The sequence below is a fragment of the Lissotriton helveticus genome, chromosome 5_1 (assembly GCF_964261635.1).
Source record: "Lissotriton helveticus chromosome 5_1, aLisHel1.1, whole genome shotgun sequence".
NCBI lineage: Eukaryota > Metazoa > Chordata > Amphibia > Caudata > Salamandridae > Lissotriton > Lissotriton helveticus.
In genome coordinates this window covers 1,577,831,004-1,577,858,566 of record NC_136065.1, presented here as the reverse complement: position 1 = coordinate 1,577,858,566, position 27,563 = coordinate 1,577,831,004, and the positions used below count along the sequence as shown (strand labels likewise).

At 45.8% G+C, this 27,563-nt stretch overlaps 1 protein-coding gene across 1 annotated transcript in view; it reads left to right on the top strand.

Moving 5' to 3' along the window:
* PRICKLE4 (prickle planar cell polarity protein 4) overlaps positions 1 to 26,529 on the top strand; it is a 140,955-nt gene extending 114,426 nt beyond the window's left edge. The window contains exons 7-8 of the mRNA XM_078644728.1: positions 15,014 to 15,628; positions 25,154 to 26,529. Coding sequence (XP_078500854.1) covers positions 15,014 to 15,628; positions 25,154 to 25,668 — 1,130 coding nt within the window. The 3' untranslated portion in view covers positions 25,669 to 26,529. The remainder of the gene's footprint in view (positions 1 to 15,013; positions 15,629 to 25,153) is intronic.
* Positions 26,530 to 27,563: the final 1,034 nt, after the last annotated feature.

Sequence of the window (27,563 nt, the reverse complement as noted above, 5' to 3'; positions counted from 1 at the left end):
TTCCTCACTCACAAGTAGGATATTTTAGCACCCAGAACATCCCATTAGTTCCTCCTTCAGATCGAACTCCAGGTGATGTTCCCTCACCTCTAGGGAGATGGCTGTCAGTACAACACCAGCCCTTGGCTGCATAGCATTCCCTGAGTACTCTACAAAGTACCCTTCCTCAGAAGAAGAGACTACAACAATAAACACAGATGGGTCTTGAGCTCCCATCTTTAGACCGGTCTCGCAGACAGAGGATGTGTATTCCAAATCTACTTCCTTGGAACTGGTTTTGTTCGGTTCCCCTTTCATGTCTCCTGGCCAGGCCACCTTCCACGCTTGCCTGTCTTCAAGGGTGCTGTGCTCAGTGGGGCAGTTATCCAGGTGGAGTGCCTACCGCAGAATTACAAGGAGGCAGGCGCAGGCTGCACCCAGCTATTTATGACCCCTCCTCACAGAGATCAAAAAGAGAGACAGTAATCTGTGCCCCCTTAAAGGGCTCCTTTCCCTAACAACAGATACTGCATGCCTCACCTTGTACTGCCTGCCATCTACCTAATGGCAGCTGCAATCAGAGTCATTTACAGCCCATGAACCAGGGAAGGCCTGGGCATCTCTAAAGAAAGTCCATCTCCTTTTTAGGTTTCAGCTCTAGATGGCGCACATGCATTGTCTCGAAGTGATATTTATCTACTCGAGCTCGGCGGAGATGGGTAGGTTTTTCCACGCGGACACGGGCAGAGTGAGCTGCATTCAATAGACTCATCCCCGATGTACTGACCCGCCGACCCCTCATGTGGCAAGTAGTCCCTGACCATTAGGCATAGGAGCTTCCACAGAGGTATTGTACACCACACACATGACACAAGCATGTTGTTGTAATTCTTTTTCTTCTTTACACTTTTTATAAGGTCCTGATGAATCGCGGGTGACTTTACCCTGAGCGAGAAACATGTCGACCAGTCTCACTTCTAGCCCTCTCTAGGGTCACTCGACCTAACTGGCTGATACCTAGCGAGCTAGTTTCACCTTTTAATAGCAGCCAGGGGACCCTCAGAATAAAGTTAATTCCGGTACCCCTTGCTACATTTTAATATTTTCGCTACACAACACTACATCCTGCCCACACACCCCCACTTCACCATAAGGCTGTTGGATAAAAAGATCTCCGCCAAAGAGCCCCTCTTTGAGGTGAGCCCGTCGGGGATTACACCGCCTCCCCGACGAGGAGCAAACGCCGATGATGAAGCATGACACCCTTCTGGGTGTGTGAGGCAACTAAATCCAACAAAATGGATGCCCTAGGGTGTCTCTTTCCACACCTTGGTCACGCCAGTCAAATCCCCCTAGTCTGTCTATAGGAACAGTTCAGAAACCCCTTTATTGCGCCAGTTGTCTCGAAGTGAGACATTCTGTGTCTATATTGTGGGTTATAGCCAGCCCAGTGGCTTCCTATTTGCTGGCACCATTGTCACTCCATTTTGCCTTCTCCCAATTTGTCAAAGGCATGCATACGTCATGCCTCTTCCGTTTTTAGCCCTGGCCGAGTTATTTGTTTGAATTTAATTTTATAGTTTTGGAGAGCGCACAGATACCCTGAGGGTTTCCCAGCTCTTGGCATGATGGAACAGAACTATCTAATTAGAAAAGCCATGTCTTCAAATCTTTGCGAAACGCAAGAAGCACCATAGTCTGCAGCTTTAGCCGTAACTCCGCTCACCCAGAACCTCCAACTGCAAGGGCTCAGGTCAATGTACTGCAGTACACTAAGGGGCTGATTACAATGGCGGATGGACTGGAATCCGTCTGCCATCGTGGTGGTTACCAGGACTTTGCGCAATACATGCGGCGGTCAGACACACCCAATTAGGATGCGACCGCCACTATGGGGGTCGCATTTTGCACTATTGCGGTGGGTGCTGCAGACTGCAGCACCCGCTGCGATGTTCAAAATGCATGTTGTGTATTTCACTGCACCAAGTTGCAGGCAGCGGTGCCTGCCACTTGGTGCAGTGAAATGTAGGAGGGTACCATAGGTACCCCCTCAGTTCACCCACATCTCCCCCCAACACAAGTGGGGCCCGTAACGGGCCTCCAAAGCCAATCTCCACCAGCCTTTCAATGGCGGTTTCGCCGCCACAGAAAGGCTGGCTGAGGACAGCATACTAATGTGGCGGATGGTGCCTGCTAGGCACCACCACCATTTTATGGATGCAGAACCCTCCGCCAGGCAATCGCTACGATTGCCTGTGGCTTTTTCCGTGGCGGACGCTCTTTGTATCCGCCACGGTCGCAGTCTGGATCCCCCTGCCATCGTATTGTGTTGGGGGGAAAATCACGGTTTGATGGCGGAAGGACCGCCACTGCATTGATGGTGGTGACGGTCCTTCAACCATCGTAATCGGCCCCTAAATATCTCTCTTTTTTTAAAAAATGCTGTTTTTTATAGTGCAAACACCACACGAATGTATCAGAGCTCTTTATGTGAGCGCCAGTTACTTTACACAAGAACACGTTCCTTTTTGTTGGAACAGGAAGATTAAGAGATCTTCCCAAGGATGTTGTGCAGGCGCCAAAATTCGAATCCTGTTTCTCAGCACCATAGTCAACAATTCTGGCCGTAGCTCTGCCCCTCCTGAACCTCTAACTCCTAGAGCTTGGGTCAAGGTACTGCAGTACACTTTGTATTCGTCGGTCATTTTAGTTGTTAATCGCTTTTATTGTCTTTTGGTGAATGTAAGCACTGGAAACAAGAAACTTTAGACCAGCCTTTCCTTCTTAACATAAACCCAACTTACCCTCCTCAACCCAACCCTCCTCCCTCATACCCCAACGTCCTCCCTCAGTGAAAGTCATTAAAGCTCACAGTCATTTTAAAGCAGACAGACGATCCACCAGTCTTTATGGGTTATCATTTCACAACTTAATATATATTGCCCTCTGTATCTGGCAACGCAGACTCATCTTTGAAAACCATGCAGAAAGAATGAGTTCCAGTTCTGTGGACCAGTTGAGAGATGGTGACATAGATGGAGCTGAACAGTGTTTATGTGCAAAAAAGTAACAGCCATGTAGGTAATGCAAAATGAAGCTACCAGTTTCCACATGCTAATAGATTCTGATAAACGCTGATGTGCAATGCTTGCGTGAGGTTTCCATATAAGGATTTTTTCTAGACGCAGCCGGACTGCATTTCTTTTCTCCTCTGCCTGCCTTTTACTCTCCAGTGGTCTGCAGTACCAAGGATATAACCGGAAAGCTAACATATTCTGTGTTCCTCATAACACAATCCCTATGTTGTTTTTTTGTTCCCGTCCGTTTGAAATGCATGGCTGGTTGTTGGATTTGTTGCATATTCCGTTACAACACGTAGGTTTCTTTTCATATAATGCATAAAGTGCTGAATTTGTAATCAAATATGTGTCAGTTCCCTCATCAACATTCCACAGCAGCTTTAACCACCCATTGCCCCTGCCACCACTGCCAATAAAAATACATACCCATAGCACCTACAAATGTGATAATTCACACTACTCCACGCCCCCAAAGCTATGCTTGGGCAGTAGGAATTAATCGCTCTAAATGTATATTGCATTAATAAACAGCTGTTGTTCTTCTCATCTCTAATTACACTGAGCGCCACCATGTGGTGGACTATCGTAAGTGCCGGTGTTCACAATTAAGTGCCGGAGTCAAGCACCGGAAACCACCTGCTCAAATTAAGTACTGAATACATGTAACTCATGGCTCATCTAGTTATCTCTGATTGCAGTATTTTTATGACCCAGTTATCTATCTATTTAAATACGAGGCTGTCTTCAGAAACTTGCACACGCATTGAAAATCTGATGAGAATTGCATCAGATGGCAAAACATGATTTTTTTATCTGCTGGCTCTTGTGGTGTCAACACCAATAGCTCTCGGATTGCCGACAGAAACTGCATGCCTCACCCAGTACTGCTGCCATCTACCTAATGGCAGCTCCAGTCAGAGTCATTTACAGCTCCATGAATCAGGAAGGGCCCTGGCATTTCTAAAGAGAGCCTTTCTCCTTTTTCCTCACCTTGGCGTCTAGTGCTCCCCTCCCATCTAGGAGAAGACAGCAATACACATATGCTGCTGTGAGAAAGCATCCTCTCCTCCATCGTCTATTCATGTCCATGTTGTGGGTTTTCAAGATGGAACATGCAGGCCTGTATCACTCATGCACAACACACTATCACGTCTAGCACACATGCATACGTACAATGCATGGCATGTTGCATTCAGGATTCAGGGATCATCATGAGCAGTGGAAGTGTATATGAATGGGCCTGGAAGTGCACATTCATGTCTCTCAGAAAAAAAGCCTGTCACTATAATTCGCCAACCATGGTACTCTGCCTCCACCGCGTTCCACGCATGAAACCCGCATTAGGGTTGGCAGTCCCATGAGTCACTAAGAGAGTGTGATTGGTGCATCCCTCCCGGGTCATGACTAGGTCCAGAACTTACCATTGTGAAAAGATCAGGGCTAGGTCAACACATGCCCACAGGATACTAGTATGTGGCATCACCGAAAATGTTTTTTTTTACAAAAGATGATCGCAGTCTGTGCAGTTTGTGCTCACAGAGCAGCGGACACAACTGTACCTCATGCAGGGTACATTCCTATCCCAGCACAGGTGTATCCTATTATCTCTAAAGTTAGCACAGATATGATGCATTCTCTTCCCTATTGAGCGTGGTGGCAACGTTAACACCGTGACTGCACCCCTGTGGCATGTGTGCATGCAAAACTCTAGCAGCAGCGAGGGTTCCACCCACTAGGCTACCTTCCTGCCTCTAGAAGCTGCCAGTGCGCCAGTCCCGCTTTCATGAAGCCATCTCCTTTAGTCCCGTGGAGAACAGCAGCACCCACTTAAGCAGATCCCAGACCCCCCCAGCAGAACCATTGGGCTGTGCAGTGACAAGGCATAAAGCCAGTTTCACAAATGTGTTTGTTGACCTTTGACAAGGCCCCTCGGCTGTCGCTAGCCTCTTCTGGTCCACGCCCTGCTCGGCCTTATCGGGTGACTGCAGCCCTGGAATGCGGGGCTGCAGCTCGGGCTCCCTGGCAGCCCAGCAGGGCACAGACCAGGTTACCATGGCAAGCAACGCAGTGCTTTGTATTGGTACGTCGCCTGTCGATTAATCGTATGATGTACATGGTGTGCTTCATGTGTCACGGCATGAAATGAGGGCCTGGCGAAGACCAGGGGAGGGGAGAGAGGCGAAGAGGTAGAGAGGATGCGAGGGACGGAAGCACGAAAGGAGAGAGAGAAAAATATAAGAGCGACAGAAACCGAGAAGGAAAGGAGAAGGAAAGCAATGAACAGGAGAGGGGAGGAACATCGGGATAGTGGGAGAAAGAGAAAAAGACAGAGCAGAGCAGAGGCACTGGGGGTAAAATGGACCATGCTGGACAGAAAGGAAGAAGGAGCCGATGCTTACATGACAGGAGAAGAGCAGACAAACAATAGGAGAAGGAACTCCGAGAGGGACAGCGGAACGGCGACAGGGGGAAGATGTGGAGAGTATAGAAGAGAAGGAGAGCGGGAAGCAGTGACAGATAGAGGGAGCGAGGCCGCGAGGGCAGTGAGAGGAGAGAGAAGTAAGTGGTGAGATGAAGGAGGAGTGTGAGATATGGGAGAGCAGAGTGGAGAGAGACAGAGCGTGGAGTAGAAACAGTGTGCCCTGTGAGAGCAGGGGATGCTGCGTGTTTGTGTGTGTGGGGTGGGGGGGGGGCGTTGGCTGTGTTCTGGCAGAGCAGAGATATGTGTGGATCTCACCCATCAAAGGCTGGCGGGAGCACCAAGGTAGATGCTTATTAGGATGGCGCGTGAAAGAGAACACGTGCGGGCGCTTCCTCTCAGTACTGGAGCAGGAAGGGTGCCAGGTGAAATGTTGGGCTTCAGGCTAACAACTATGTGATAAGGCAGAAGTTGGATAGATTCAGAGTTTGAGCTAAACGTCCTTCGAAGTATCATCTTACTGAGCCAAAAGTCCTTCAAAGTATCATCTTACAAAATTATAACTAAACAAACACAGCAGAATATTCTTGATTCCTTAAAGATAAGGACGGGAACAAAAAATAAGAATGACAGGGAAAAAGTGGGGGAAGTGGTATACATAGGGTAAGCCTAATTAATTATTCGAACAAATATATAAATCATGCAGCTACATTATCTATACACGTTTGCTCGACCTTTAAATGAGCAAAGATAGCAAAAGAACGAGCTCTGATCAAAAGTAAAAAAGCTAGCCATGGAAAATTATATTTTTCGACTAGATAGTTGCATTAACTTTATTCTTTCCACATATTAGCTATTGGGGACATCCTAAAAAGACATTTACGTTGACGTTAACATGTAAGAAAACATGTATGTGCTACTCCCTTGCGTTTCTACACTGTTAATGTATCCAGAACCATCTTCCAGTCTGAATGTTGGCTTCTGGGTTCATCAGTAGTATGCTACAGAATGTGGGGAAGCTTTCCCTTGCCACACTGACAGTTTTACCTCTATTCTGTACAATCACCTCACAACTTGTCATCTTATCACTCAGAACCAGCCTTGTTTTTTTATCCAAATCCAGAACATTTGGGTATCACATGGTGATGGGGACTTTCATCTTGACTATGCCATCTGTTCTCATCCAAGAGATGTTTTGTTTGTGTCATTTCTGGACATCCTGCCAAATCATTCTAAGGAGTGGGAGGTAGTTAAGCGCAGCAGTTTGAGCCTTGGAAGACGCAATCTTAGCACTTTGGCTAGGAGAATGAGTTTTAGTTCCAACAAATGGGAATCAAGTTGGTTTAACCGTTTCCTCTGGGCAGGAGGAGTGTGCAAAAGGACTGGAGAGCCTCAGACTTGGAGAGAATGATGTTATATCCTTGAGGCCTCCAATTACCGCAATAAAGAAAGGATCAATGTTGGTAGGCCTGTAAGTGACACCATGATGTTGTCTGTGAAATTGTCTATTTGAAAATGCCTCTGCTAACCTGTATCCCCTTCATATTAGTAGGATCCTTGTGTATTGTACTATTCACATGCGGCTCACTAGGAGTGATGTCCATGCTGAATCCAACAGTATGAAGGATCTTTTTTTATAACACATTTTATTGTTTTATACTAAGAAAAAGTAAATCGGAGCATTAACATAAAAACAACAACGTGGTCGTGTCTACGGCCCCAGTAGCCCCACGCCGGGGCAAGGGGCTCTACTCTGAAAGTGGTTGGTGATATATCAAATCACCAATATAAATATAAACAGCATCAACATAAACAAATAACAGCACAGGGTGCCCCTCGCCGGCAGCAAGCTTCCGCTCCACATCCTGCTTGAAGGCAGAGAGTCCTCCCATCCCTCGGCAGGGTAATTCAGCAAGGGAGCCCTGTGCTGTTTCTCCAGGGAGCCCATATGCGCTTGTAGTTATATGGGACTCCCCTATGCCTTATAGACCAGCTTCTCCATTGCGGCACAGTAGTCGATGACCCTTGTCGACTCAAGCATTGGCGGTGCCTGTTCAGCTCTCCAGTGCCAGTGGAGGAGTGTGGCTCACTGATTAGAGCAGCAGACCCTGATGCAGAGGTCTGGCCCGGGACCAGGGTTCAATTCCCGACGCGGCAGGGTCCTGAGCCCAAAAATGTCCACGGACTCGATAATTCTCGCCTCGGTGCCTATTCTAATCATGGGGTCCCACGCTGCAACTCTGGGCAATAGTTGCTTAATCTCCACTACGCCGGCCCACCCGCTGCGGGATGCCTGGCTTTCACCCTGGGGATACCCAGTAGGGGTTATCTCACAGGGAAAAAGCCAGGACGGGTTCCCAAGGCAAGCGCCTTGATGCCTTTGGGTGATACGTGCGCTATATAAGTCGCATTACATTTACATTTACAGTGCCTAGACAGGTGTTTCTTAGCTACCACATAAGCTGTGGCTATGAGGGCACATGTAGCCCACGGCTCCCCCAACATCGCCATGAACCCCAGCAATATAATTTTAGGATAGAGCGCTAAGCTACAGCAGACCACCCACCCAATCCTGTCCTTAACCTCCAGACAGAGTTTTCTCACATCCGGGGAGTGGTGGCAGCGAAGAGACTCAGTTCCCGGGGCTCATCCCAGGTGCCAGAGCCTCTCTGCAGGAGTAGTAAATCATATGAAAGTGTCTAAATTGAATCAAGGGCAAGCGCATGGAAAAGCCAGTTCATGAGTGGCCATTTTTGCTTCTACCTATTCATCATCGTCTAGGGCTCCCACGTCTTCTTTCCAAACGGGCCCTAAGAGTGAGTAAGGGGTCTGGTGTGTTATTGACTAGGATCTTGTAAAGGCGCAAGATGCTACCCCTTCCCAGTTCGTCTGAGCAGTTTGCAATCTAGCAGGCTGTATTCCGGGAGGGTGTCTAGTCTCAGTTTGTATTTATTAAGTACATGACATAGTACTTGTACAGTTGAGAAGAGTGTAGACCAAACTCGGTGGCAAGTTCCTGGAAGGATTTCATGTGCCCCCCCGCCCAGATGTCCCCAAAGGTAGATATGGCTATGAGGTTCCAGGAGCCCAATCCAACGTCCCGTGTAGCAGGGGGCTGCCCTGGGAAGGGTACAGTACCATTTACAGGGCCAAAAACCAGCATTGAATGGGGACTGGCAGATAGGCGGCAGTGAGTGTGGGGGGGGGGGTGAAGCGCCATAAAGCAATACAAGCATCCCATGTGAGTGCAGAAACTTCTATTCCAGCCTGTGGGCAGGGTCATTTCTATCTGCTTGAAACCAGTAGTTGTTGACAACTAGCTGTGACGCCCAATTATACAACTTGACATCCACGCCCCCCTGGCCCGCCTCATACGAGGAGAACCTGCATTTTGTAAGGGAGACTCTAGGTAAAATTTGCCAGCCCACAAGAAAGAGGTGATCTGAATCTAGGTCCATGAAGAAAGTGGGTGGCAGTGGGTGGGGGTAGTGTTGCAGTATATATAGGAAGCGGGGAAAGCTACCATCATAAAAAGGGCATCTCTGCTCTCGATCTAGTGAGGTAGTTTTGACCACTCGCCCATCTCCAGCTTTGTGCAGGCCAGTAATGGGGCAATGTTTAGGTCCAAGTATTGCATCCCTGTGAGGGCCACCATCACACCCAGGTAGCTGAAACTGTCTTTGGGTACGCAGAGGCGGAAGTCCACTCTCCCACTGCCCAGCACCCCTCGCATGGGCACCAGGGTCGATTTCCCCCAGTTCGCATTGAGGCATCCCTATAGATCACAAGTATCTCCATGGGCAGAGGAATCGTCTCACTGCAAAAAAATGAGCATATCAGCATAAATGGAGATGCGATCAGTATGAAGGATCTTAGACATGAATGTAAAGCTCACTCTATCAAATGCCTTTTCTGCATCCAAAGCGTGCAGCAGGACATTGTGTTTTTATCTCAATGTTCTACATTACAGGAAGTAGCTTTTTTGTGTTAGCCCTGCAATGTCAAACCTGTACAAAGTCAGCTTGGCCTGGGTCCATTATATTCAGCAAGATAGGTGTTAATTTTGCAGCTAGAATATCTGTGAGAAGTATGATACCAACATTGAGCGGTGATATAGGTCTATGAAAAAAAGCACATAGGGATTGGTTTTCCCTGGCATGGGGATCACTACGACAGCATCTAGCATGCTTGCGGTGACTGTGCAAGATTCTCCAAAGTAATTTAAAGACTTATCAGCAGCGGGGCTTATGGCTTACAAATTATTTTTTAGAATAGGTCTGAAAACCTGTCTAGGCCAACAGACTTCCCTATTTTAAATTTTATACTATTTACCAATAATCAAGTGTAGTCATGAAAAAGAAGGTTCAAACAATATTATACCTTCGAAACGCGTCGACACCCATTGACCACAAATCCAACGCTCTCAAACCTACCCCAAATACTAATGAATTTTGACAGATTGGGTGGTTTGTGTAAAGTTTTCAGCAGGGGTTGTGGAAATGAATGACAAAAATCTAATGTCTTTTTGTATCTCTTGGACTGTCTTTTCGTAAATATTATTTGTGGTTTTATTTTGTGTTTTCTGATTAAATGTTTTTAACCATGTGACATTGTTTTAATAAATACAATATATTGATACATGTACTATAAGTTTTTATGCCAGCACTCAGATCTAAGGAATGGGACAGTAGTCGCTCTAATTGATTGTAGAAAGATAGTATCTTGAATGAGGGGTGATTGTGTATGTGAAAGATAAAACTATGGTACCTCTGCTTCTGCAGGTTCCAAATAGATGGAGCGAGGCCACGCACTCTGGTCTGTTGGTCACGTGCCATTTGATAAACTCCTGTAGGACCGTCACTGCAGCAAGGAGATCTCACATCCATGGTTCATACTCACCAACCCTAAGTACCTCGTCAGTTGGGGCCTGCCCGTCTATGGGACCTCACCTCCTGGGCAAACATCGACAGCCCTCCAGCCCAGCACTGGCCCTAGGGGTGGGGCAGTGTGGGCTGAGTGTGTGCAGCCAGCCGCTTCACTCAGACCGCCTCAGCCCGTCTTGAGAGCCACCGTCCACTGGTTCCTTCTTGGTGCTGCTTGCTAGTTTTAGATTGTACTTTTGCTTCGTTCTGGCCCACTTGACAGGAAAGGCCCCAGCCATATTCAGATGGATTCAGTGCTGCAATATGGCTGCCTTCTGTCTCGCGACTCAGCCTGTCACCTTGCATCTCACAATATCAGCCAGTGAGAAAAGTTTGTTTGCGCTAAGCAGTCTAGGGTGCTGCTTAGCTTATCGCGGCCCTAAGACATGACTAGGGCGCTGATTTTAGTTGATTTAATTTGAAGGAGAGCGGAGTACTTGGGCATCACGATTGCTCCATCCCCCTGCTAGGCCACTCCCCTCAGTCAACTATATTTTGATTTATCTCCTTTCGCCGTTGAATTTACTTTCTGATTTGAGCCTCCTCATAACATAACATTCTCAGTCCTGTGAAAGCCCTGGGCTAACCAGTCCAAAAGAGTGAAATACATATTGGCTGAGGTTGTGTGAATCTCCATGATGTATAGAAACATAATGTACAAGTAAGACCTGTACTTGGGTCTTAATTGACCTCTAACTTGTACCTTTTGCCATACAGCTATCAGTACAGTATACAGGAGAATATATTTGTTATTGCTCTTATTTTACAAATAACCATTTATTATACTGAGGTAAATGGCCAAACCCAGACTTGAGCTTTTTGGACACACGTGTCTTTTCTTTAAATTGGCTGGCTATTACCTGGAAGGTAATCTATTCCCTTGGCCTTAATTGCACAAGACTCTATCCCAAACAAAGGCACACAACATTGTTATGCAGAACATCACATCCCAGACAAGTCTTCCTCCCATGACACATTCTGGATAATCCTAGAAAGAAATGACAGGTACTTCAGTTGAAAATAGCCCCAAGAAATATGGCAGGTGATAATATGAAATCAAAAGTTCAAAGTCTCGACTAATGAAGAATAAGATTAGAATTTCAGTGAAGGAATAACAGTGTTTTTAACCACAAATGTGCCCAAATACGCAAAAGCCTGAACCTTGGGAGGCCCAAAGGAATAAATGAAAGCAGGCCCAGAGCAAGTATGGGCCCAAGATTTGAAAATGCTCTGGAGAGCGCCAATCTCAGAGTGGGATCCGGGCAGGACCTGGATCACCTATGGTTGTGAAAGACACAACCTGACGGATACACCAGGAATGAGCAAAAAAAAAAACTGTTAGTTCTAATACTGCTGGACCTCTCAGCTGCTTTTGACGCGGTCGATCACACTACCCTGAGCAACCGTGTCACCAGTATGGGTATCCATCACAGGGCAAAAGACCTGCTGTTATCCTTTCTCACCAACCGCCCTCAGTCGGTAAATTTGGGCACCTTCTATTCTACCCAACTGACCCTCCCGTGCGGTGTTCCGCAAGGCTCATCCCTACATCCGACTCTTATTAACATTTATGTGTCGGACTTAGCCAGAGTCATCAAGGCACACGGGATGGGACTTACATCATATGCAGACGACACCCAGTTGGTGCTTGCAATAAACAATAACGGAGAAAGGGTAGCAGCCAGCTTTCAAAAGGGCATGCTGGCCATCAGTAGCTGGATGGCCAGCAATTGCCTTAAATTGAACTCTGACAAAACGGAGGTTATGACCTTTGGTAAGCTATCCCCCATCTGGTCCCACTCTTGGTGGCCCCCCCCCCCTGATCCCACTCACAAAGGTTAGGAATCTGGGCGTCATATTTGACGACAGACTGACCTTTGCATCCCATGCCAACTCAGTGGTTTCGGCCTCATTTATAAACTCAAAATGATGAAAAAGATTTAGCCATTTCTTCCATTGAATGCTGGAAAAACCTTGGTCAGCACATTGGTCATGTCTTCCATAGATTACTGTAATGGGCTGCTTGCAAATGCACAGATTAATGTCATTCAAAAATCTCAAACAGTTCAGAACGCGGCAGCCAGAATGCTATCTAGAACCCCTAAGTTCAAGTCCATCTCTCATGTCATCAAGAAGTACCATTGGCTTTCTGTGAAAAATAAGATAAAGTTCAAGGTGTTATGTATTGCCTATAAGGCCTCCCGCAAAACAGGACCCCAATTTTTATTAAATCTTTTAGCTACCCATATTCCGAATAGGACACTCCGCTCATCCACCGCATTTCATCTAAAAGTACCGCGTACCAAAACCGTTTCCTGGGGCGACAAGCGCTTTGTTGTCACCGCTACAAAGCTCTGGAATACTCTTCCTGTGGAGATCAGATCCTGTCAGTCCTTGCTAACCTTTAGAAAGATGATAAAGACCTGGCTGTTCAACCAATAACATACTCATTATTGTATCTGCTTGTTGTCCGTAACGCAGAGACACCCTTGGATATTTGAGCGCATTATAAATCTCAAAAATAAATAAATAAAATAGTAATGTATTTTCCTGCTGACCTGATCTATACTCCCCAGAACCCATGTATTGATCTTCTCTTTAGCATGTTTCTGCCCCCACTATTGATGACCAGCAGCAATTAATTGTTCCATACAATGAAACTCTGAGGTGGTGTAAGTGAGGATTGCAATAGAGCTCACAATCACCATACACCTAGCAAAAGAAACCTTTTACGCCTCTGCTCTAATTTTCCTGGTGAATTTCAAAGGGATCCCCACTTTCAGTCCCTCTTCAGTCGGCTTGTTTTATTTTTTTATGAATTTTGTTCCTGTATAAACGCAAGAGTTTTTCCTGACTTTATGTATTTTATATTGCTTACTGATGGATCGCATGCTTACAGTCAAAGCATGCTACATAAAAAGGTGACGTTCAATGTGATCGAGACCCCACCCCCAATATGCTCAGACAAAACATAAAGGTATTCTCTGGTTTGGCTTTCACATCATTCAGATTTCTACTAAAAAAGAGGAAGCCGTGACTAGAGACTCTGAAATGGCCTTCAGCCCTCAGTGATTGATGTGAGGCGTCTTGTCCTGAGCAGTTCACAGACAGTGTATCCAGCTTCCCCGTTAGCTCCCCGCCTTACTGTGGCAAATATACCACCATGTACCATTTGTAGAACAGGATCCTGAAAATGAAAATCTTTCCGAGGGACTCCAGTACCAGGCTGGCGATTGCAATTGATACTCCATCAACAAACCCCAGTTGATGGCAAGATTTTGTTGTTAGACTCCGATTCTTGGTTTCGCCAATGGAGCCAGGTTTTCATGACGCCCATTCTTTGAAATGCAACACAGCATGAGTGGCAATATGGTGGGTTACTTGACTTAAAACAGTATTTCTTTCTAAGGGTGGAAGGGCCAAGCCAATTCAAGTTTCCGAATGTTCTATTATTATTAACAACTGCACAAATGCTAATAAGTGGAATCTTTATTATTAATTGTGGACACCAGATGAAGGATTAACAGAGTTTAGGTAAGAGACCGGTGCACAAACCATTTGTTCAAGTTGGGGTAAAAATGAAATCATTGAAGGCAAAGAAGAACATGCACAAAAGGGGCTCCTTTATGAACAAACTTAGGCAGAGGTCCAGTCACATGTCATTTGTAGGTATAGTGTTGACTTCCTATTGAAAACATCAAGAACTGCCAATGCGCTTTCCCAGATGGTATATGAGATTACGCACCCTAGAGATTCACAGTTTATCCATCCGGCAATTTTTGATTGCTTAAAAAATCTGAGCTACATTAATGAGGTTGAAGGATTCCAGTCACAGAAACTGGTTTAGATCATAAACCCCTCCAGAAAAGAAAGATGGTTATGCAAATCATTGTTGATGCTGCTTCATTAGGAACAATCCAACCCACACAGCTAAGCGATGCCCTGTCACTATATCGACAGTACAGATTACCTTCCTGGCACATGAGTGGATTGCTACCTCGGAATGTATTGTGGTTGTACTTTATGAGCCTGTTCATTGTTTGTAACTGTGAGTCTGATCTTGTACAAGATAGCCCAGAACTAGTCACACTTTGTGCCACCTGAATACTGCGGATACAAAGGTATTAATGATGAATTGTATAACATCCCAGAGATAAAACAAACAATTTGCAGACATGATGATCTGATTTTCTATTAATAAGTGAAGATCTTTGTTGACTAACAAAAGTAATTGCATTAAGTTTCCATGAGGACAGTGGTAAGAAAAAAAATATTTTATGCTCAGTATTACTACCCAAAACTCCACTGGCGTACTTAAGTTAAAATGTTAATCCAGAGTCCCATGAATGCCAAGCACCATTTATGAAGCCTTGACTTCTGAACAGAGCCAACGACAACAGACTTGTGTAATCAGTGTGAGAGGGACAACACATCAAGAATGGAAGTAATATTTATTAGTTATAACAGGTACAGAAACCTCCAATCCCTTATGTATAATCATCATCTGTTTATGCTATTCTTGATTTTGGATGATCTATTTTGCTCAGAAAGGAAATATGAATATGTTTAAGACTGGAGTACACTGACACTTGTCTTTGGGTCTTCCTCCACAGGCCTGGACTGTGAGCGGGTAACGCATCAGGGCCAGCACTGGCACGCACATGCGTGCTGCTTCCGCTGCCATCGCTGTCATAGATCCCTCCTCGGCCAGGACTTTCTTCCATGCGGTGGAATGCTTTTGTGCTCTTCATCCTGCAGAGCACTGCCTGACTCTTCCTCTGGCTCAGACTCTTCAGACTCTGCCTTCCTGTCGGCTCCATCGCCTGTCTCCAAGCGCTCCATTAGGGGAGCCGGTGGGCCGCGCACTGCCCATTTAACACAGGTGAAGCCAACAGAGTGCAAGTGGGCGAATGAGAACAAGAAAGCGGACAGAGCCAAAGCCAAGGTATCTCAAAGCGGTGCCTTCATCTCAGCTAGCATGCATCTGGAATCAAGCCACTTTCAACCAGAGGCCCACAAATCTATTGAGGTCCTCACCACTGAGGCTTCACCATTCGGGACACAAGCGCTTGAGGGAGGCAGCACGGCCAATGGACCTGATGCACATTTGAGTGGACAAGAACATGGTGATGGAAGATGCAGTGGTATGTCATCTGCCTGCAATAAGGCCCAAGGCACACCATATAGCACCACTGAGAAGACACAGGTTGACATGCAGCAAAAACAAGGTAGAGAATGAAGTACTTGTGAAATGCATGCAGTCACATGGAAGGCTGAAGTCCTAGTCATGGTTACAGGCCCAGGTATGGGGCCCAGTGGGGAGAGTGAAGTATAAAGATGTTTTATCTCTAATGCGAGAACCACTTGAAAGGTATTCTGTTTAAGGACCACATATTAGGGACACAACAAGGGTAAAGTAGCCATTTTAGAAATGTATGAATACCAAACTATCCTGACGCCCTCTCAGTTGTTGAACCATGTACGCTGTGTACTGCTACTTAATTGTGAATCTCAGACAAAAACCTGGCAGTGAGGTGACTAAAAAAGACAAATTGAAAACTAGGTACTGTCAGGAAATATGTCTATATTTACATATGAATTAACCAACCTGCAAACCAGATACTGTCGGAAAATACATAGAGAGTTACATACACATTAACTAGTTGCACATATGAACAGAAAAATAATGCATACTGTCCAGAGGCAATGATGAATGTGTGGAAGAGAAACAAATTGCCTGAAGAACAGGGCAATGAAGAGATCAATCAGTCCATTTTCCAAAGGGGGCAGAACTCTTACAGCAAGATATCCAAAGTTTTAGATCTGGCATCACAAATCCATAACTTGAATCCATAACTTGAATCCACTTAGTCTTTTTGGAATTAGTGCTCATTTGGACTGAAGGGACTGAGGGTCTCAGGCCAGTGCGCAATAGTTAGCCTGATATCATTTGTAGCTCGACAGTATTAGTGGAGCCACAAATCTTTCTAATGGGTTCCAACTACTTCTTGCTTTTAAGGAAGAAAGTAGATATGTATATGTGATACTTGTATAGAGATAACCTAGTTGAAATGCAGAGCGACTTCTACAGAGACGCTATCAGGGAGTGACTCTAGGTAGGGTAGGTGTGTAGGAAGCTGGCTCTTTATATAGTATACCAAAAAGAGGTATGCTGTGTAAAGAGTCCAGGTATCCCTTATGAGTGGACAGGGCTTGCTCTAGTAATCCCAAGGTGCTCTATCTAGGGTACTGTGGTCAAGCAGCCTTGGGCTTATCAGAGAGGAGTGTTAGGCCTTTGTTTCACACACACAGAGTCAATAAATGATTCACACATTCTAGAAGGAGATCCACACCAATTTAGAGGTATTTTGTGTATATGTATTCTGAAACCAAGAACTTTGTACAGAGGTAAGGACTTTTTCGTAATAGACTTTTTAACAGTTTTAGAAATGTTAATCAGCAGTGTGTTTTTACGAGTAATGATTTTCTATGGGAGAAAGAACATTCACTGAATACATATACTTTCATTACTTTTTCGTGGGACAACATTTGGTCGTGAGGTGGTAGAGGGACAACGACCAAAGCTCCACCAGCAGATCAGTCTTATCTGCCCTACTTAGCCTGGGTGCAGAGGTGCAGGACAGGATGGCAGCCTTCCGCCCAACATGGCTCGGCTGCAGGGTGTTTGTAATTGGTTGGCTTTTGTGCATCAAGGTGCTCACTGTTGTTGATCAGGAGCAGCAAGAGGGACCAAAACAGGACAGCTGGGTCACTCTATAGGGTTAGCATCTGGGGTGCTGGCAACCCTTGTCGGCTGTCATTGTAGTCCGGACTGGACTTTCAACAAGCTTTGGTTGCGGCAAGGGTATTGGTACAGGAGGGCTTGTGAGGTCCTTGTATTTTCAGGCTTGGCATGAAGATGGATCAGATCTCCTTGAGTGTGCAGACCTTTTCCTGGGCGGCTACTGCTCGGTGGACATGATGGACAGCAGTTTCTATAAACCGGATGTCGCAGTCGGTGCTTGCAGGCTGCAGGGGAGTAGCTCCTCTACTCAAAGTGAGATGCTGACTGCTTGGCGAAGTGCTGGAACCCTCTGGGGCTTGTGGAGGATGCACAGCTGCAGGATGACTCTGGTCTTGCAACTGTCGAGTTTCTGTGCCGCGGGCAGGGTTTGGTGCCAAAAGTCCACAGGATTCTTCAGTTCCTGCTGGAGTTGACTCTTCATTGTAGTTACTGGAATCTAAAGTTCTGGATATAGGGGGCCACATAAGTACTACATTTAGGGACATTAGGGGAGTAAAGAGTAGTTTCCAATGGGCTACTTACCCTTGGGGTCACTACGCTCCCTATATGATCAATTCCTGTGGGAAGGGGGCATAACCCTCTCCCCATTTCCTAAATTCTGCCAGCATCAAGATGGCGGAATTTTCCTCGAGTGGGGCACGTCAGGCAGCTCACCTCAGGGGTGTGTCTGACCAGAGTGTGCTCCACGCCTACTAATTTCCCGCCTATTGTCGGGCTAAATGGGCCTCAGGGCAGAGGGTGGCATCTGCCAGGTCTGGGGGGATGCCAGGGTCACATATCAATGGTGGCAAATGCTTTGAAGCCTCTGGCCTTGGTAAGGCTGATTGCTAGCCATCCTGTGTGGAGTAGGTGTAAACACCTCCTGCTAGAGCAGGCAGTGTTCCTGACCTCTGAGAGTGGGGCTCTCACCTCCTAGGGGGTCAGAACGGCTAGGGCGCTCGACCTCGGACCTGGGGATCTGGGTTCGAGTCTCGGTAACAACGCCAAAACCTCCTGTGATTCTGGGCAAATCGCTTAATCTTCCCGTGCCTAAAATGAATGTGTGTCCTCATGTAACGTAACTGGTGCTGTGTAAAGCGCTCTGATACCCGATTCGGTTCGGGTCTAGTTCTCGCTATATAAAACTCTGCAAAAAAAAAAGCACATCTGTGGTAGCAGGCAGGACTGTACCAGTCAGCCAGCCCACTAGTGGACGAGTAGGTTTTCAGGGGGTACCACTAAGGTATCCTCTGGGTGCATGTATCAGTAAATCCATCACTGGAATCAGTGTGGGTTTATTAATATGAGATGTTTGAAATACCAAACATCTGTGGGTTTGGTGAAGCCATCCTGTAGCTGGGGAACTCATGATCACTAGTGCCCAGTACATATACTTAAGATGACTTCTCTGTTCACTTGGAACATCTAAGAATCGACTTAGACATTACAGGAGCATATCTGTTCCGAAGATATGACCACACATGTAATATAATGCACCCTACATTAGGGCTGTAAGGCTTTCTGTAGGGGTGACTTACATATATTGCATGCAGTGTTTGCAGGTATGGCATACAAAAGGCGTGACATGTTGTGTTTTCACTTGTGTCTGCACCATGTCATGCTGCCTGCAACTGCAGTTTGCATGAGTGTGGTGAGAGATCCCTTAGGGTGACACAATACATGCTGCAGCCCTTAGGGACCCTCTTTAGTACCCATGCCCTAGGTACCAGAGGTACCATCTACTAGGGATATACAGGGGTGCTAAAAGTATTGCAAATTGGGGAACAATTGTACAGTATTAAGGAAAGAGATCTGGCACTGGGGACCTGGTTAGCAGGAACCCTGTGCACTTCTATCAAAATTGCATCAATTAAGAGGCAAAAAGTGGGGAGGATCATGACAAAATGGGGCACTTTTCTTTAAAGGGTACTTAGTGGAAAGGTGGAATATTTACTTTGGCATGATATTGTGTCCTTTATAGTGGTGTCTTACACTCTCTCCTACTTTGCTGATGGGTAGAGGTGGTCCTGGAGAGGTTTTTTCAGACACGTTGGGGCAGATTTACAAGCCCTTGCAACATTTTTATGCTGCCGTTGCATCACTTTTGTGACACAGCGGCAGCGTAAACAATGCGCCATGTTGCGACATATTTACAACGTGACGCATCTAGTGAGATGCGTCACATTGTAAAGGCCTGCGCTACATTATACCTGCGTCAGTCGTAATATATGCAGGGTGGGCGTTCCGTCACAAGAAGGCCGCGTAAAAGTGACTCCGTGAAATCTACAAGATTTCACGGAGTCACTTTTACAACCCGCTGCGTCAAAACCTTACGCCTGCTTGTAACAGACGTAAGGAGTGACGCAGCACAGCAAGTACAGGGCGCCCCCAAGCAGTGCTGGAGTTGCGTCGCGCTTGCGACACAACACCAGCACTGCTTCACCTTTACGGGATCAGATGCGTCAAGCATCTGTCTATTCTTGCGCCATGGTGCGCCGCATTATAAATGCGGCGCATCCATGGTGGCGCAATGGGTTTCTGCCTTGACGCAAATTAACTGGCACATCCCTGCTGATATGCAGGAATGCGCCAGTTATTGTAAATCTGCCCCAGAGTGCATAGATGGAGAAGGCCTGTTGTCTAACTTTTTCTTTCATTGACTTTGTCTCCAGTCTGATGACAGTTCATGCTACAGAAATGCCAAGAGCCATCGTAGAGAGTGAGTGTTTTAGCAGAGAGGCCGGAATACTAGTCCTAATGATTTTGTAGACGATGCAGCAGACTTTGAAGATGATGCGAGAGTACAAGGGCTTGAATGTCAGTTATGAAATCGCTGTATGGGAGGACTGGTTACACTTCCTTCAGTGGGACATGGTAAAAAGCCATATTGGTTTTCTTGGCGAATTGTTCCAGGAGTGTGAGGTCAGTGTTAAGGGTGAATCCTAATGGCCTGGCATTGGTTGAAAATTAGGTTTCAGTGCCACCACATTAATATCATCGAGCCAGGTGTTGACTATTGCTTGTTCGTGGCAAAGAGAAAGAAGTCACTTTTGATCAAACCAGATTTTAGTTTCTTTAGGTGCTGGACATCCATATATGGATGATGTGCTGGAGGAGTTTGATGTCTGGAACGTATGAGATGTTTGTGTAGAGTTGTGTGTCTTTGCCATATTGATGTATTTTGATGCTGTTAGGCATGAGTAGGGTTTGAAGGGTTTCTATATTGAAGATTACAGGGGACAAGATGAATCCTTATGGAATTCAACTGGGGATGGGGAGCTTCTGGGATTTGGAGGAACGCAAATTAACAAATTGGTGTTGTTTGGAGAGGCAGGAGCGCAACTACTGGAGGACATAAACAGTGAATCCTATCTGAAACTGCAAGATGTTGATGAGGTTAGAATGGTCGATGATGTGCAATAGCTAAAACATTATCAAAAGGGAGAGGCCATTTTTATTTATGGTCAAGAGGACATTGTCCATGATTTGTAAAGTAGCTGTTTCTGTCCTGCAGTGTGTTTCGAAACAGGATTAGATGTCTGGAACATATGAGATATTTGTGTAGAGTTGTGTCTCTTTGGCATATTGATGTATTTTGATGCTGTTATAAATTAGTAGGGTTTGACGGGTTTCTATGTTGAAGATTACAGGGGACAAGATGGATCCTTAGGGGACTCAACAGGTGTTGGGGAGCTTCTGGGATTTGGAGGTGTGTGCATTAACACATTGGTGTAGGTTGGAGAGGTAGGAGGGCAACCACTGGAGGACATAAACAGTGAATCCTATCTGAAACTGCAAGATTTTGATGAGGTTGGAATGGTCGATGAGGCTCATTAGCTCAAACATCATCAAAAGGGAGAGGCCATCTTTACTTTTGGTCAAGAGGACATTGTCCATGATTCGTAAAGTAACTGTTTCTGTCCTGCAGTGTGTTTCTAAACAGGATTAGAAGTCATGCAGGAGACCGTTTCCTTTGATGTCACCTCAGAGTTGTGTGTAGACTCCTTTTTAGGTCTCGCCTGTCGATGCGCATGCGCATCGAGCTTGCGAGACTATGGGGGCTTAAACAGTCTTTAACCAACTTGCAAGGAATCGTGGCGATTCCTTGCAGTGCCCGTGAAATTCAAGCTCAATGCGCATGCGCATTGAGCTTAAAAGCGCGTGCACATGCCCCCAGCCGCCTGCCTTGCATGTATTTTCCCTCAGGCGCACTCCACCCACACCCCCGCTCCGCCCCCTCCCCTGCCTGCCGTGTCGCATTTCTTCAGTTCCCTCAGCCGCACTCCAGGCCCCTGCTGCTTTCACACCCTCTCCCCGCTCCGCCCCCTCCCCGCCGTGTCGCATTTCTCCTCCCCCCTCCCCTTCTCTGCCTTCCCTCCGTCTTGTCTCTTTTGGTCTTATTCTTGTTTTAACTTTTTTTTCATCTTGGTTTGCCTTTCTTCACTTTCTACTGCAGTAACACACTCAGTTTGTCCCTTCACGCGACAGCATCTCTCAAATTGCAGTAAGTCTACAGCGGGTTCTTTTTGATGCTCTACTTCGTTGCAGTTTGTATTTTAAATTTGCACACTTTTGATGCGGCCGCTGCTTTCACTTTCGCGTGCACAGGGACGAGTCCTCTTCACATCCACCCCCTACAAGTAGTGCCTCCCGCTCACGTGCTGCTGGGTGGCTCTTGTTTACCCCACACTACCCAACCCCCCATCTTCGGGCCACTGCACTGTCTCGCCCGCCAGATTTGCATTTTGCCTAGCACCCTCGCCTTCAGTTCTCGTTGACAGTAAATAATAAAGCGTTTCCGCTATGCCGGCTCTGCAGTGCAGGGCCATGAACCATGTATGATAACATCACCCAAAGTCGCCATTCACATACCGTCTATACTACCGACTTTCAAAGGCCCTCATGCTTGTCTGGCTCCTCCCTAAGTAAAGCAATCCAGAAGTACAACTCTGAATCAAAGACTCTCTGCCTCATCACCATTTGCCAGCATGCGGAGACTTCAAAGACTTCAAGCTGTGGCCATAATCAGGCCCCCTGCTTGCCATAACCCCTCCCTTTTCCCCCTCCCTCCTGGACAGCCTCGCTCTCCCAAGCACCTCGCTTAGGCACATACATACACCACTCACGTGCTCCCCACCCCCCTCCTCCCCCGATCACTTTCACGTCCGTCCGTCTCCCTAGATATAACACAATTACACGCAAAACTGAAAATGTACAGCTCAGCTGTTGATCTCCCAACTCAATGCCGTATGTGCGACATCAAAGAGTTTAAATACCTATATTCCAAGTGCTACTGTTAATGCAGGTTAAGTGAAACTACTAGTTGTTTTGAAACTGGCATAATAAACTCATGTTTTAAAAATATTATTTTAATCTGTGCCAATTGATTGTAGTTTGCACTCGCCACAGGCAGCACAGTCACACACCCAATGCCACTCACACACGCAACGCCACTCACACACGCAACGCCACTCACACACGCAACTCATCCACGCAACCCCACTCACACACGCAATGCCACTCACACACGCAACGCCACTCACACACGCAACGCCACTCACACACGCAACGCCACTCACACACGCAATGCCACTCACACACGCAACGCCACTCATCGATGCAACGCCACTCACCGACGCAACGCCACTCACACACGCAACGCCACTCACACACGCAACGGCACTCACACATGCAACGCCACTCACACACGCAACGCCACTCACACACGCCACTCATCCACGCAACGCCACTCATCCACGCAACGCCACTCATCCACGCAACGCCACTCATCCACGCAACGCCACTCATCCACGCAACGCCACTCGTCCATTTGCAAAACGAAAAAGGTCAAACTCTTCTATTGCGAGACCTATTGCATTTTCAATGCTTGTTCGTTGATGTTTCCAATAAAGTGTAGGTGAGTGAGGGCCAGCGGTGTGGGTTTCTTCTGGAGTTAGAGTTTCTTTCCTGTCTTGAGAGCTTCTTGGAAGTGCTGATGATATCAAATAAGTTAGCGGGCTCTTATAAAGGATGGGGGTACAACAGCTTTATAAAAGGTGGCTTTGAGAAAGTTAAGGAGATTGGCATGGTCTGCAAGAGGTTTGAAGGGTGTCAATTGCTGGATGCAGCACTGTGGGGTAGATCTATGAGCAGAAGCAAGCTTGATTTTCTCAATTTGATGAGGGATCCTATGATTTGATATTTTTCCCTGTAGAATAATATAAGGGTATTAAACTTGAGTGTTGGCTAATTTATTTAAGGAGTTGATATGGTACTGTTTAATGAGTTACCTGCATGTTGCACACTGGCACGTTAGTAATTGAGGGTTCTGATTTACTTCCATTTTCATCATGGTCTGTGGATAGAATGTTTGTTTGTGCTGAGGTCTCCAGAGTACAAAGGAACTGAGAAGTTCCTCCTGCACTTTAATTTTCTGTTCTGTAAAATGTCGAAAGCTTGGTCTCAATTATCCCTCAAACAAAGTATTCTTCAGTGAGCGGATTGCTTACAGGATACTTCATTAATAAGCCTAGACAAAAAGGAGCTTATTTACAAGCCCATAGCTCTGCCGGTGCATCACTTTTATTGACGCACCAGCAACGCAATGGGCTTCCCCATATTTACAAGTCAATGTAAAGTCACCCTGCGTGACCTGTCATGGCTTTGGAAATATGTTTCCCTTTCACGCATAACTGCAGCACGTATAGAAAGTGCAAAATGCCTTTAATGATTGTTTTTGTGCAGGAATCTTAACCCTCAGCGCAGGCACCCTTGCAAAATGATGCAATGGTGTCTGCGCTGGTGCATGGAGGAAGGACAGGAATGCACCGTATCTTGTAGATATGGCGCATTCCTGCCCTTTTATTTTAATTCACGGCAGTAAAACAGCAAGGCGTGCTGCTCATTGTAAATGAGGGCCAAAGTGTTCCACTAATTTACCAATAGATGTGTTGGCCTCTGAACAGCAAAATTGTCATCTTAAACGCGTATCGCTTCCCCCAACCCAATTTCCTTCCTTTCCCTCTATACCGATCTAGATGAACTTTCAGGTCTAGGTGCCTCAGTTCATTATGTATGTATCTATATGATATTTCTATAGCATAGACCTTGCCAAAAGGCAGTGGAGCCCTGTACAGGGCTGAAGGCAAGCATAAAGTCAACAATTGGTAGGCGATAGCTGGGCTGTGGACAGTTAATTAATGGTGATGTAGCATGCTTTAAAGAGGTGAGTCTTCAACACTTTCTTTAGAATAAACTTACCCCACTCTAAAAGCCAAATAAATTAATTTGTGTATGATGATTTCCTCCATCACAAGACATCATACACATCTAAAGAAAGGTTTTAATACACAATAAAAGTCACTCATACTGCTGTCTTACTTATTCAGAGTGGGTGTCTATACACTGCTGCAAGTGAGTGTTCTCAGTGGTGAGAATCACACACCACAAGACTTTGCTGCTACATTTTTCGTTTTGTTGTAAATTCTGTTTATTAGGCACTATAAAGCCCAGCACAAGGGCAATGCAAAGTAGCACATTTCTTACATGTATTATCATGTACTTTTTACCTTCAAAGAACTAATAGATAAACAAGAACAAGCAGAACGCGGTACAGGTTATATGTCATTTTGATATCATCAATAATACAGACCCAGAAAGCGGTCTCGAAACCCCTACCAGTTTCCTCAGTTTCTCATTAGCAGTCCATAGTGCAATAAGTCTACTCAGTCCACATACTCTCTGTCATCCCTCTCAACCTTTCAAAGAGCAACCCATTCGACTTTGCTGCCAATTTTGCGATTTTGTGAGTGGGCGTGACTGAAATCCTTGGTGAAAGGCACCCAAAATGAATGAGACTTTTGGTGTCTCACATTGGCATCTTGTGACCAAATTCATAACAAGTTTTTACTCACGGTTTCTTATGGCAGATTAATGATGTTGATGTTGGTTTTCATGCTCTCGTTCACAGATTCAGCAGCTCGGAAAGCTTTGCCCTCCTTATCCTCTCTCTCCATCCACAAGAACCTCTACCTGGAGGACACAACTGCAAGATACAAATATTCCCTTGTGCCAGGCCCACCTGAGTCAGATATGCAGTCTCCAGCAGAAGACAGCAAGACATCAGCATCCACTGCACTTCAGCCCTACAAGGAGCAGCAGCACCATGGCAACTCTATCAGAGCGAGCAATACGGGGCAGCTTTGGATGGACAAGATTCCTTCACAGGAACATTTTAGAACCCCTGATAACATGGTTGACCACGGGCACTGTCTCCCAGGAAAGGCAGCAAGCAGCCATGTGGGCACCAGACATGAAGAATCCAGGTGTCCCACCTGCTCCTCATCTTCGGACTCAGAGCAAGAAGGTTTCTTCTTGGGGAGGCCCATCCCCAGCTTCATGTTAGGGGTTGATTTTGGCTCTGATGGAACTAAAAGACTACATCACAAGAGCAGTCCTAAGAGTAAACACTGCACCTTGTCGTAATGGTTACGAAGTGGTTCCATGTGGGTCAGCTTGAGTAACGGTGGAGCGAGGTAGACTCCAGATCCAACTTACCCTTATAGTCCTTCCGTGACAGATACGTGAATGTGGATAAATGGACCCCTCAAAGCCAATTAGTGCATCTTGAAATTGTGACGAAAGGCAGATCTCGTAATTGTCTGAATACACCTTCTTTTTGCTAAATGGCATAAACCAAGAGGCATGAATTATATCTATATTCTGATTGAGATAAAAAAAAACATATCTGGGGTCTGAGTAACATTGGTCTTAGTAGGGTGAAACAGGCCGCTGGGGCCCCAAATAACTTCTCTTTCTAGTAAGGAACAGCAGAGGCTCAAACCATCCCTTCTCAATCATGGGACCTTTGTTTTTAGTCATAAACATTAGCCCAAGGTACGAAGCCAGGCCCTAATCAGAAGGAGGATGTGAGAGGCTGGAGACTATAGGAGAAGCTGATATACTTCAGAAGAAATAATTGATCTCACTTAAACAGCTTTTGTAGCTAGGTTTCCATGATGACTATAAAATCAGAGTCAAGATGGCGTTGTCTTGAAAAGGAATAGAATGAGCTCCAAAAGGCAGCTCTACAAATGTCATTACCATGAACATTGCTGAGGACAGCAGTAGTGGCTGTCTTTCCTCAAGGTGACTGCTTTATGATCAGTTAATCTTCTGATGGTATGGTATTTGAAGATACAGGAATCAATAGTCCTGGCAAGGTCTGGAGTTTGAAATACACATAACTCCAACAAATAGTGATGTAGGTCAAATGTAAGCACTGGCAAAAAAAGTAACACCTTTAACTCCTAAGAGAAATAAAGTATTTTTCTAAGGGTAGATACACAATTCTATGACTACCTAAGAAATCCTTAATTACAGGAGTAACAGGCTGTTATAGCATAAGAGGACCATAATGGGAGAGATTTGCAAACAGCCTTGGCAAGAACTATTGTGATAAGGAACTGCTGTCTCTTATTGACATGCCTCCAATGTGAAGACAAAAGGTAACCTTGTAGCTGGATGCAGGACCTCTTTCAGAATGTTCATACATGTAGGTAACATGTCTACCGGTTAAGTATTAAGGAGTCAGGCATTTAAGCACACTTGTAGAAGGTTGTGCTGCAGAAAGCCACTGCCCATCTTGGAGAGGAGGTCTAGTCTAACTCGCAATCTCATATAGGACCGTCCTAAGAGTAGGCAAATCTAGAATTGTTCACTGGCCTTGCAGCTTTGGAACAATAAGAACAGTTTTAGTTCTGGCCTTCTTCAGCTGGGGTATGGCCTGCTGCCAATGAGGAATGGGTTTGATGCACAAACAAATGCCTGACCAGTTGTTCAAAAATGCATTACTATTTGAGTTTGGTTTAATACCTGGACCAAAAGAGGTTTTTGCATTTCATAGTGTTGCAGAAACCTAAATATATGTGAGGTCCCAACAGGTTGAAGACTTCTGCGAGAACCTGGTAGCTGAGAACCCACTCACGATCTTCTGAAAGAGACCTGTCTTTCACATTTTTTCACCCTGGAAGTTGGGTTGATGTAATGTACAGGCATCATCAAGCCAGTGACAACTTGATAATTGATTAAGCTTCCCTCATTTCTCTGTTTGCACAGAAAACATGTTTGTTTATGTTGTTGGTTTGAACCATGATTCTCCTCAATTTTATCAGAACACGTTTGTGCATGAAACACCTCCTAAGCAGAGATTTAGCTGTATGTACATGGAAGTTTCTTGTGCCGGTGATGCCGGTGTATCTTGAGCTTCAGACGACAGAGCTCTTAGGATATCTATTGGAAATCTTGAAGAACTTTCTGGTAAGAGCGGACCTGCAGAAGCCATTTATCTAGGTGGGGGGAAGAATTAGAGATAAGCAACT